The following is a 13,401-nucleotide window of genomic DNA, read 5'->3' on the forward strand; positions in this document are numbered from 1 at the left end:
AGCACATTCTTCTCTCCACTAGTGATATACCAAAACTACCAGGATGAGGACATCAGCGCTCCGGCCGGAGCCCGGTGTCCCCAGCGTAGGAGTTGCGGTCCATGGTGTGGTAGTGCAAATAACACTCGGTGTCCGAGAAGCCGTGGTGCTAGACCCTGGCTGAACCCGCCAACTGCTGCCGGTGGGAGAGAGGGCAGGTGGGCGAGAGAGGGCAGGTGGGCGGGAGAGGCTGCGGGGGCGCTGCTGGAGCGGGACCTGCTGCTAGTGAGACCGGCTCTGGTACTGGCGGTGCAGCTCGGGCTGCTGCTCCCGTGTTTACATATGTTTGGGAGCCTTCAAGTCCGTGTTGCTGCTGCCGCTGCCTCCCGGAACAGGCACGCTGCTGCCCCCTGCATCCATCCTTCACCCCTCCTAGCACAGGCAACGCGAATGGAGAGGCGGGCACGGGGGGAGTGAGGGGACGAACAGGTGAAAGAAAGGGAAGAGGCGGCAAACACGGAGACTAGAGAAGCAGGCAGGGTTAAAAATAGCAAACACACGAGGATAGGTACAGGAGAGAGATTAGGAATGTTACAACAAACGAGGAAGCGAGGGTCTAGGGGAGACAGAGTGCGTAGGCTGCTTAGAAAGTGAAAACGCTTGAGCTTCCACTTCCAGGTAAAGCAGCAATGTTAATCACAAGAGAGGGACAGGTCAGGCGAAATATAGTGCGAATTCAGTTAGCCAATCAGGGGAGAAGACAAGCATTTACAAATGCAATAGGACTTGTATTTAAACGAGACCTATTGCATTGTAAACAAGAGTGCTAGCATCCAAGAAGGCACGAACGGGAGTGGGTGGGGGGGTTGTGGTGGGCAGAGAAGTGACAGACTACGGGAGGGAACAGGGGGAGGCAGGGGAACAAAACTGTTTTAAAAGTAAAGGGGCCGATAGCTATGGAAGGATGAAAATGAGGACATGGCCGTCAGAAGGCGGGATTAAGTTGAGGAAAACCAATCAGATTGCAGCATTTAGGAATTTGGCCAATCAAAAAGATAGGCTGAAAGTGGGTGGAGCTTCCCCCACTACACTGTATACAGCATCTCTCGACTAGACAATGCATGCGCTGCCTAGGCGAGACCTAAAAAGACAGTCTCCTGTCTTGTCTGCACTTCTGACTGGGCATAAAGTAAAGGTAATGAGCATTGCTGTGCCGACGTTTGTTGGATCTTGAAGTTTGGTTGGGAATCATGGTAGGTGTTTGGAGTATAGCACAAAGTATGTGCCAGTTAAGTTTCCACCTTGGGTGTATGGGTGTGTCCCTTTGCAAGCGTGCGCCATGTGTGAGTGTGTGTACGCGAGGTTGTTTGGCATTTCTCAGTGGGAAAGAGTGGAGGTGGGTGACAGATGGGCAAACAGGGAGCGCCATTACGTGCCTTTGAAATGTTAGGCATGCAGTGAAATAATGATCATGGAGTGTGAGGAATGGTGCCCTTGCTGGCGGCTGGTGGCAGGAGTTGTGGACTGAGACCACTAAGCTGCACACCAGCTATGAGGCGAGGGAGAAGAGAGCACAGTTAGCGGGAACCTCTGTACAGGTGAGACTAGCTCAGGGGCCAGTTCATCACAATGTTTTGGGCATGACATGCTACTTTCGGAGTGCAGCATTCCTGCCAGCGGAGCCTACACTTGGTGCGTCTCTTTTCTCATTTCATAAGCCTCGGGTGTAGGAGGCAATACAGCCAGTGGTGTGCTGTTCGTCCAGGAGCACTACGGTGCCTTGTCAGAGGCAGTGGGCACTATATGGATACAAATGCAATTGCAGTTACAATGAAGAGTCTTCGGGGAAAGCATTTGGGTAAATTTCTTTGGCACGCAGACACATTTCCCGTTGGAAAGTCAGATTGTGTCACATTACTGAAGGGTATTTATTATTAGGGGTGAGAGTTTTTCAACGTGAGCTTCTTGCTGCATTCACCTTTCCTTTCATGACTGTTGTTTTTACTTCAGGCTCTTGACTTTCACGTTCATCAGTACGGTCTTGTACTTCGCGCAGGTGACTTTTCTCCTGCATTGCTCTACCCAACATGCGGCCTGATGCTTATTATGCATGGAGCAAGTTTGTGATCTGTTGCTTCAGACAGAGGATTAGTTTTTCCACTGCATAGGCCAGGAGGTCATTTGTTCGAAGGTGTTCAAATGTATGATGGTGAATAGGAGGGGGTTAGGCTCAGTGAAATGGAGTGTTTGCCTCACATCACATAGTTTAGTGTCGCAGAGAAGCCAAGATTTCCCCAGATTTTCCATCTTCACACTGTGCAATTTTGTCACTGGATACATGTCTTTTTCTGAATGAAGGTTTGGTTCTTTGTCCTTGATTCTTGGAGGATGGGATCAAAGCGCCAGATGGGAGACACCGAATTGCGTTTTTGATGCAGGGAGATTTGCTCCCATTCAGGGCTGCTTCCCCATGTTGAACGGGTGTCAGCTGTGCCCACTGGGCCATATAGCCTCTTGTGGGTTTTGGAAATGAAGCAGAGAAATTACCCCTCACTACACCCCCCACCCTGATGATGATGCCATTGATGAGCTGATGGGAGATGATGTCTGTTGTGGTACGCACCCTAGTTGGCCTATATCCTAGAAACATGAAGCAGCATTATAGTCTAGTGGATCAAACACATGAAAGACTTTTGTGTGGTGCTTATCCTAAGCTCGAGTGTTTAGGGGTGCTCATTTCTGGAGATGAAAGAGGGGGGGCTCACTCAGGCTATTTTTTTCCTAGGATCACATGGTTTGGTCACAAAGGAGGGGATTAGTCCCACATTGTGTGGTCCAGCCTTTGGATGGGTGTCTCTTGCACTTGCTTTGCCTCAAGGGGTTATACTTTGTGCTTCATTCTTGGGGTTGGAGTGTGGTGGCAGGCAAGGGCCACATGGGGTCTCGGTTCATTTGGACTCGATGGTCAAAGAAGATCTCCGGCTAAGTAGTGTACCTGTAATGGCTCACCCACTAGCTGGATCAATGTGTGAGATGATTCAACTGTTTGTTGTTGGGGATTTTTGCATGCTTTTTGGACGGAGAGCTCAGTTAAGGTCAGGGACTTTTTTTGCGCCGCACCACTTTCTAGATGCACCAGCCACCACTGCCATCGGATATGATTGATCAAAGTATTTTAGGTGTCCACTAGGGTTCCACCACCAATTCTGGTACTTTTTCCATGCCCCAACGATGGGTGTGGAGAGGAACCAAGAAAGCATCATTTACAGCGAGAATACAACAGCATATATAAATTCACATATTTTGGGATTTTAATCACAACACTAACTCACAAGAGAGGGATGGTAAGGAATCTGCAGGAAGAATATCTATCCACCAGAACTATTGTTACCATAGGTAAGTCTTATTTTCTTTTAATGGATATTCCTTCCCCAAGGCTCTTTGCTTTATGAATGACTTCCTAAGCAATACTATACAGGAGGAGGGACGGAGTAGTGCCTGTTTAACCAAGGAGAATATGCAGTACAGCGCTGGTTAAATATCCGTCAGTGCTCAGTCAGCACTATTGAAACAGCCAATGACCTAGTGGATTGAACATGAAAATCCTCCGGGAGGTCTTTCGTAACAAAGACATAGAAGACCTCTATACAGAGGTTGGCTCACAACTAAATGGTGCATTTGGTCTCCGCCTTGCCTTTTTCACGCTCCAGCAAAGCCTATGATGAGCTGATCATTCACTACATACACCTGAGGCCTAGTTATATATAGTTGACTTTTATGGGATAAGGAGGAGGGAAGAAGCATGGAGGGGTAATGGACTGGTTCATGTGGAAAGCTGATACAACTTTTAGAAGAATAGATAGTAAAGTGGAAAGAACCAAAATATATGGATAGCATACCATGAATGGTGGCAGGACTTCAATCCTTTGGATTGAAGACATTGCCACCAAGAAGATATTTTTCAAAGAGATAAGGTCAATGGAGCAACTGTACATCAGCTCAAATTAAGACGCAATTAGAAAAGTTAACATGGGATCCAGATCCCACGGAAGAACAATAAATGGAGTGGAAACTTTGAGCTGCTAGTGAACACTTAAACATTAAAGGCTTGTCAAGGTGGCACATAAATGCGGTTAGATCAGCCAAATAGCCTTTGGCAGCAGCCAATGCTAGGCCTTGCAGAGGAAGAAATTGTGAAATCTAAAACATCAGAGAGTCATGAATAAAATGTATTCACACTATCCAATTTGCACCACTGAATGAACATGTTCAAGCAACCCGCATAAATTGTTTTTTTGGTAGGGTTCCGGGCAGCCAAGAAGGCATCCACAACTTCAACTGCTAAGTAAAAGGACCCCTATATCTCCATCTGTGCAGCCACAGCATCTAGGCATTGTGGTGCAGGGCTTAACTAGCCCACTGCAAGAGAAGTTCCACCCTGCGTGGAAATGGAAAGAAGTCTGAACGTCAAGTCCCATAAGATCGGCATACCATATCCTCCACACCCAGTCTAGGGTGTTGAGTGCCCATCTAGTTCGATCAACATCGGCTGTGCGTCAACTTCCCATGTCTGCCACAGGAACCTCAACAAAAGCAAGATCAGTGGAAATAAATACAAAAGGCCTGTAGTCAAAACTGTGACAATTTGACCTTTTTGACTTTTATCATGTGCTTGTTTGCAGGTTCTTTTCTTTTTGTATTAGAAAGTGTGAGGAATTAGACACAAGCAGAAGTGTTAGTAACAGGCAGACATTTTTATCGTTTTCATTATGGTCGCTGTCATAACAAAATAGATACCTACAATAAAAGTGGATGTGTACAATAAAACTGGATGTGTTTCGATTTTTTAAGTTATCTGGCAAATTATCCATTTGTAAATTGAGAGGACGCTTTTATCACCATATATGTTTTGTCTTATTGAGACTTTAGTGTCTCCAAATCTATAAAGATGAGATAAAATCAGCGATCAAATATAAAAACCCAGGTATCTGACTGTTTCGAGAGACTTTGCGACAGAACTGTTGAGACACAGTTTTAAGCGACAACCAGCCCCTGTCTGGGGCTTCTCTGGGAGCATTGCAGACAAGTGGCCTTCAGCCTGTCACTGCTTATAATTCCAGGGGAAGCTCTGCAATCAAGAATAGATAAACAGCTATTTTTTTGCCAAGAGTAGGTGTGCTGTGGGATCCATCTTAAGAAACTTTATTATTAGACTATATTAATAGAAGTAGCAATAGGGTGTTAGGTTGCTAGGAACTTGCTAACCATGTTAGGAATGTTCATATTTTTTCCGCTGCCTGTGTCATGCATTGCGATACAAAAGGGGATGATGGACGGAGCGTTTGAGCAAATCAAACACTCACCCACAGTCAACTGATCTGGGTTTAATCCATCACCATTCTTTAGCCCACTCAGCCACCCCATTTCAGACATGGCTATATGCAAATCAGTCTGACCCTGTGCCTCATGGGAACAGTCCAGCCCGAACTGCCAAGCCATGTCTTCCATGGACCGGAAACAAGCATCCTGGGACCGGTTTGGGATTCATAATCCTCATCAGCCAGGCTATCTTGAATCCAGTGGCCAAGTGAGCAAGGGACTCACGTCTGAGCATACCCTGCCACACTTAGGGCGAACAAAGCGATACAAAAGGGGATGATGGACGGAGCGTTTGAGCAAATCAAACACTCACCCCCAGTCAACTGATCTGGGTTTAATCCATCACCATTCTTTAGACCACTCAGCCACCCCATTCCAGACATGGCTATATGCAAATCAGTCTGACCCTGTGCCTCATGGGAACAGTCCAGCCCGAACTGCCAAGCCATGTCTTCCATGGACCGGAAACAAGCATCCTGGGTCCGGTTTGGGATTCATAATCCTCATCAGCCAGGCTATCTTGAATCCAGTGGCCAAGTGAGCAGGGGACTCACGTCTGAGCATACCCTGCCACACTTAGGGCGAACAAAGCGATACAAAAGGGGATGATGGACGGAGCGTTTGAGCAAATCAAACACTCACCCCCAGTCAACTGATCTGCGTTTAATCATCACCATTCTTTAGCCCACTCAGCCACCCCATTTCATGCATTGCTGCATTTATTTTCTCGTTCATCTTGGTTACTGTTTATGTATTATGCACTAGACTTGGGCTTTAAAAATAAACATTTTAAAGTTCAGCCCATTTCTCAGTGCTATTTTGAGTGTGTTATTTAATTATGAAAGAGGGTTTGGAGTTCCACTGTACCCCAGAACTCATGTAGAAAAAATATTAATTATCCAAATACACCACCGTATTGCTCAGTGGGTTGTGTACAGGTCAATGCGGTTTGGAAGAAATACATACATGGAAGCCCCAATCTGGAGAACATCATGTCCATTCTTGGGGTGTAACCGCTACCCGTGGTCCTCCAAGAAGAGACAACTGTTCTCATTTTGAAGGAGCCTCCAAGGCATGCCGCTAACAGGAAAAATCTGCCTTTGCTGAACCCATTGTCACAGCGAATAATCTTCCAAAACCCCACACCATCCTGTCTGTTTAAACTGGAATTGATGATGGTACTTTAGGATAGAATCACAGACAGAAGGGAGGAAGACCTTCATGGCAAGGCGCAGTGCTTCTTGGGCTCCTGGTCTGGCTAGGTCACTAGGAAATCATTTGAATTCAATTTTGCTGATGAGGCTTGGTCGACTAAAATTTCTGGTGAAGAGTGGCACCATAAGAACTTTAGGTCACATGAACCAGGTTTGTGTAGTCTATTTGTCAGGGGAGGCTGAACCCTAGAAGAGATTTCTCATTCAGTCATCGCAAGTTCAAGAAGTGCCTCACTGAAGGGAATTGCAGGCTCAGCAATTGTAGAGGGGGCGCACTTCATGTTTAAATGTTAGTTTTTGTGCCCACTCAATGGCTGCCTATTCCAATGGTTCCGGTGATTTTCACACCACCATAGAGAGCGAAGACACTTATTCTGAAGGAAAAGCAGAGAGGTGAGGAATAACCCCTTCTGTAGGAGCATGAAGGCCAACTCACTTTGTAAATCAAGATATAAGCCAGCACCAGTGTTGTGGGGCGTAAGGAGGTTATCAGCCTCCAAGGGAATGTCTTTTGTATGGCAAATGTCTTCATCAGCCATTGGTATCTGACCCAACATGTTCTTCAATCCATGCACATGTTTGCACTTAGAAAGAAGTTCCACCAAGGACCCGTCATCAAAACATGCCCTAACCTTCCCCTTGGCAATGAATCTCTCCTGCTGACTTTGAAGGCACGGCTGATGAAGGTTCTGAAGACAGCATCTGACTCTGCATCAAAGGAGGCGCTAACCAAACACGAGGAATCGTATATGGGGTTACTAGCTTCATCCTCAGCAACGGGGCAGTAGCCTTTGTAGGTTAAACTTCTGAGTGGTTACAGGAGCAGGATAGTATCCTCAAGGAAGGTAAAAATTTCTCCTTTATATGGCACTGTGTTTTTTTGTGAGAACATCATTAAGGGGGTCGTACCCTTCAAGAGACTTAACCTGAATGGAACTGCTTCTGCATATCCCTTGTGGACTTATCCAAAAACAGCTTGCCTTCCTATTCCCGGATGGCGTGCTTCAATAATGGAAAAATAGTGTGGGCTATGAAATCATGTGTGCAGCCACGAAACCACATGCCCATGTCATAGGGATCGGGAAAAAGCTCAGGAATTCTATCAGTGGTACACCAAGAAAATTGTTGGGCCAGCATCAACGAAGCACAAAGAAAACAGGAACAGCTGCAAACACACATATAATGCTCCAATATTATCACATCTGGGTGGCAAAGTTGTGGCTAAATCCTCTAAGTCTAGAACTACAGCTGGTGGCAAACGTTTTCCAGTCTGGGGCTTGGCTGAGATCCATTAGGGAAAAGTCTATGTAGACAATGGGAAAGAGTATTCATATTTGATTAAATCAATAACCATTTGACTCCTCCATTGGGATCTGGTCTGTGTTTAAAAAAGAGTTACAGCACTATCAAGCACCATTAAAGAGTTACAGCACTATCAAGCACCATTACAGGTGCAGGAAGTCACTCTGAAAGTGAGGAAATAAAAAGAGACCCATACAGGGGAGATGCATGAAATGATTGAAATGCACAGGCTTTTCTGTTATTCTGCACTGCATGACCAACATATAGTCTTTTTGGAAATGATGACCAGAAGTGTATAAAATCAAACAAATGAAAACAACTTACAGCAGGATCTCTTGCTTAGTTAGAAAGGTCAGTTCCTGAAAGGTAAAAGGAAAATTAAATGAATAGGAAGCACTGAGAATTATATTTTGTAGTTAATATTCCACACATCAAGGAAGAACAGAAACTTTTTAACAGGTTTATTGAAACAGTTAAGCAGCCCCTGAAAACGGTAGTAAGGCATAACATGAATACAAATCTACAATAGCATAGAGGCAAATATCAAATACAGCTGAAACTGTAATGTTAGATGACTCAGGACTGTAATACACCCATCAAAAATGAACATTGCTGAACTGGGTTATCACTTTGCTCAAATCTGATGGTTACTTCCAATGAAATATATTGCATTTGCAAGAGTTCTGAATCTTCAGCAATTTAATAAGTGTAATTATTTTGTGTAGTCCAACTCAAGGGTATCTGAAGAGGATATTGATTATAGTGCTAATACTCAGTTAAACTGATATTTCATAGAGAATTCTGAACCATCATTGTTTTAGGAGTAAATCAAATATCGAGGCAAGATGGTGGCCGTAGGGTCGGCTGTGTGAGTTGCCAGCGTCCCTGCTCCTAGTTGGGGGAAGGTGAATTATAATAAGGGACCGTGTTTGTGGCGCCAGCTTCATGAATTTCTCTTTTTAACCTACTTTATCTTGAACTGCTGCTAGAAAGCCCAAAGGATTGTGTTCTGGACTTACCGCTGCGAGCGCCTGACCGAGAGCCTGAGCGTCGTATGGTTTGTCTCTTGCTTGTCTCCGGCGCGCTGCGAGTGCCGGTTTGGCGTCTATCACCATCCCCGCCCAGCGTACACCTGAGAGCGATCCGTGGTTTTGGGGACCGGGGTATCGAGACTGAGACGGAAATGGCTCCAAAACCTCCAGCTACGAGGAGTGCAAAAACAAGAGCCCAACTCGCTCAGCCCGAAGGAACAACCACCGATAGTCCAGGTGCTGCGGGTGAGTCGGGGGAGAAGTGTGAAAGTGCTAGAATGGCCGCGCAAGATTCTCTGCTTCCAAACCAAAGAAAGGGCGGGGATCGTTTGAATAAAACCGGCTCAGCTACCCGTGTTACTACCCAGGGTCTGCAGACTTGCTAAAAATGCACATGTTCCGTCTAAGAACGTTTCTGCAAAGGGTGCTCTTAACAGAGTAAACAATGAGAATTCAGCAAGTGATATTGACCAGGAGGGGCACCTGATTCAAGAACCCCTTATCGAGGATTTACCTTTTGAAGCAGCTAATAACTCTCATGATAAAATCCTGGACAACGATCATTCCAGCGGCATTATGGAAGTTGGAATCCGCTCGCATCTATCAGTAGTAGAAACCGAAGGTATCCTGGAATTTCTACCGGACGAAATAAACTCACTTGCTCTAACGGAGGGCTCCCAAGAAATCGTTGATAATTTTTTCTCCAGGTCTGACCACTCATCAGATGAAAGTGTCAGTAAAGATTGGGCCAATTACCCGGATGAATATAGCAGTCTGGAAGATGAGGTAAAAACATGTGAGACCTCTCAAGGAACTACTACTAATTTTACCACTATCAAAAAACATAGTCAGAAAAACTCAGGGTGCCAGACATAAATCGTTGGACATGGCTGTTGCCTCACCTGAATTGACTACCCGTTTGGCCCCTCTCCAAGAAGTTACATGGACTGAAAAAAACGATGTGGAAACAGAGGTGACATTATCTATGATATACCAAACTATGATGGAGCATAGGGCAGAAATAAAGAGTGAGAATACCCGTACACAAGCTACTTGTCGTAAGGTCCAGAATGCAGTCAGACGGGTCACTAAAATCTGCTCTGATACATCAGTAAGGGTTACAAATCGATATATTATGTTTACAGGAGACACATATTGCATGGGAAAAGAGAGCCTGGTTGAAAAATTTAGGTTTAGACTTGGTGGTCTGTTCAAAACAAACTGGGATTAAAAGGAGGGGTTGCCATCCTTATGAAACGAGGCTTGGGGGTCCATTTAAGGATACCAGCTGATAAATGGGGGAGATGGGGCATGGCGGAGTTTAAGATTGAACAGAACAGGTTTACTATCTGCACTCTGTATCGTCTGAACCTGGACGATTCTGAACTTATGGATTTTATTAGCACAGAATTAGTCTTATGGTCTCAACCGATAATTATGTGTGGGGACTTAAATATCCACTTGGACGCGGACTTTGATTTGAGGAAAAACGGGAGGTATCAGGGTAGGAAATATCGGACTTTTAAGGCTCTTCAACAACTAGTCCTGGGAAATGGCTAATTGATGTTTGGAACATGCTTCGTCCAAATGAATCAGGGTTTAGTTTTTTTTCTGCTCCACATGAAAAGTTTGTTCGATTGGATTATTTTTTATTTCTCGACAATTTATAGGGAAAGTCAATATTGAGCTTTTACCCAAACTCATATCAGACCATAATCTGCTCATACTTAATTTAAATTAGTCTATAAAGGATAGTGGAAGAAGAGAAAATTGGTCTTTCCAAAGAAATTTGTTATTGGAGGATGATTACTGCCAATACATGGCCAAAATAATTGAGGAGCTTTTTAGGATTAATTAAGGTACTGCTTCTACGAAAATTGTTTGGGATACTTTTAAGTCGATAGGGGTGAAACTTTAAGTTACTCAAATTATCAATGAAAAATCAGACGCTCTAAATTTAAGAAGGAATTGGATATGGTCATGCTGGCAGAAATCAACCTAGCTGGCCAGGATATCGTAGTCTCACAACGGGGTTTAACAGTCAAAAAGGCCTTAGTCTATTCTAATATAGCTGACCAAGTTGCACACAAACATATACAACACAAGGCCGAAAGTTATGAATTCAGCGAACAAACTGGAAGGGTTCTGGCAAAAAGATTGCGTGAAAAAGCTGTATCCAACGATATCATTAAAATACGTGATTTGAATGGGGTGCTGCAAGAATCTAAATCTGGGGTATTAAAAGCATTCCAAACCTTTTACCAATCATTATACAGGGAATCAATAGATGATGATGGAGGTGAGCATGATGTGTCAGAGTACTTTGAGAATTTAGATACAGTAGAGCTTACAGAATTACAGAAAACTCTGCTTGCTGCCCCCATCACCTTGGATGAAATCGAGACTGCATTATTAGGATTAGCTTTAGGAAAAGACATGGGTCCGGATAACATACCCCTTGAATGTTACCGAAGGTTCCAAAGAATGCTAAAAATAGAACTGATGGAATTGTTCAATCAAGCCTTTTTGGGTCATCTGTGGTACTGAAAATTCTGAACCCGTGTTATTAAAGTCATCGAATCATGACGATTTTGGTAACATCAGACCGAAAATGACGAAAGCAAGGTGTGCATGTATTTTCGTCACGTTTGAGTGGCGAGATCACCATTAAATCAGGGATTCCGTCCTGAACCCTCGGGTTCCATTTTGTGCACAGAAGCCATTTTGTGGTTGCCCTCACATAGGCCGATGACTAAGGCCAAGCGAGTCTTAAGGACACGTACACCTTCAGCGGACTTCTGTGTGACCTGGGCAAGCTGACTCCACTGCCCGAAGCCAAACCTGTTCGACCAGTTCCTTTCCCAGTAGCTGATCAAGATTAAGCATCAAGGCACAGGAGACCATAAACCTTTATTGCACACAACTATGTCTCATCTTACTCACACCTGTCTCCGCTCCTTTCTTTATGGCCTGTTTACGATGGGGAGGTGCCCGTTTTTATTATGGGTTTGTGCAGCTTGTGTAAGTAGAAATGTTGGGTTTTGCATGCTTGCAAAACCTAGGACTGCCCCTTTCTTTTGTACTGAGTCATGTAACGCTAAAAACATATAAAAGGCCTCTGTATTCCTCAGACTACCTCATTCAGTTGCTACGGCTTCTGTGTGACGTGGCCTCACTATGTTAAGTATAATAAAGATGTCTTTTTCATATTACAGCTTCTGTGCCAAGTTCTTTGTTATATTAGTAGGTATTCCCTGAGAACGAAAATCTCAGTACTTCAAATGGCGCAGCCAAAGCGGGGCTCATCAGGAGAAGTGGCTTTCTGTGGGAGTGATCGTGTCAGGAGACTGAAATCTACTGAGGAGGACAGAACAGGATTCTACTAAGAAGGTACTCTGTGCACGGGGATTCTGGAGATTCTTTGATTCTGCAGCCCAGTATATGTCTGATCTTCCTGATTTTGATCCTCCACATGATGTCACTCCTGACTGAGAACCTTTTTGGCGTGAGTATTCTTAAAAAGACCATTAGGTCATGTAGAACTTGACAGTTAGAATCTGGATAACCTTTTGATTAGTAAAAGTAAGAGTTAAGTATAAGTGGGTCGCTCCCAGTCCTTTGTTCTTTGGTTCCTTAGTCTGGTTCTTAGTTTGATTTGTCCTTAGTTTTTATTTGAATATTGCAATTTTCAAAAACCGAGGGTCTTGTATATTTACGAGTGTATCGATAGAGATAGCCCTTGAAGTTTGAAGCTAGATTAGTGAGCTATAAGATGCCTGATCTTAGCAGATTTGGAGCTTTGTATTGGCCAACTTTGTATACGTTTGGATTAGCCGGCTTCCCCTAAAGGGAATATCTAAATAGGTTTAGATTTAAAAACATATTTCTTCCTTGGAGATTTTGTATCCCCAGGGAATTAAAATATGACATAATACAAAACAAGGATCCTTTGTTCTGCGCAGTTTTATGAACAAAGATATGCAGAACGATTTTTGGTGTTCTGCCAGTCAAAGCTAGTGAATTAAGTGTATTGTGGCTTCGTGCACATACAGCAGTCTGTTGGGCTGTTTTTTTTGCAGTCTTTTGGAACCCTATTGAGATGTGTTTCTTGTAAATATGACTTACAGCTAAGTATTTACAAATGGGTTTGGTTTGGGTACAGTCTGTAGGCTTTCCTTTGTTTTCGTCCTGAGTGTTGATTTGTGGGTTCAATGTGTGTTTTAATGTCTATGTGGTTTTTCTCATTAGTGTAACTTCAGTATGTGGATAGCGATGGCAATTTATGAAACAATAGCAACAGCGCTGTATTGTGTGTCCTGAGTGTCTGAATACTTTCTCTGTATGTCTGCAATGAGCTCAATGTGTGTTTGTGGGTTTCTTGATGTTTTCAGTCTGTTAAGTAAAAATGTCAGATTAATTAATATGAAGTAGAAATTAAATAACACTCCAGCAATTTACTATGTCACATGCTAAAATGGCTATATGTTGCTATTCAA

General features: G+C 44.0%; 1 protein-coding gene across 1 annotated transcript in view; it reads right to left on the reverse strand.

Moving 5' to 3' along the window:
• CIB1 (calcium and integrin binding 1) overlaps positions 1-13,401 on the reverse strand; it is a 143,331-nt gene that overhangs the window by 60,702 nt on the left and 69,228 nt on the right. Inside the window, exon 2 of the mRNA XM_078683248.1 lies at positions 8,199-8,233. Coding sequence (XP_078539374.1) covers positions 8,199-8,233 — 35 coding nt within the window. The remainder of the gene's footprint in view (positions 1-8,198; positions 8,234-13,401) is intronic.

Source organism: Lissotriton helveticus, chromosome 3_1 (assembly GCF_964261635.1).
Source record: "Lissotriton helveticus chromosome 3_1, aLisHel1.1, whole genome shotgun sequence".
Classification (NCBI taxonomy): Eukaryota; Metazoa; Chordata; class Amphibia; order Caudata; family Salamandridae; genus Lissotriton; species Lissotriton helveticus.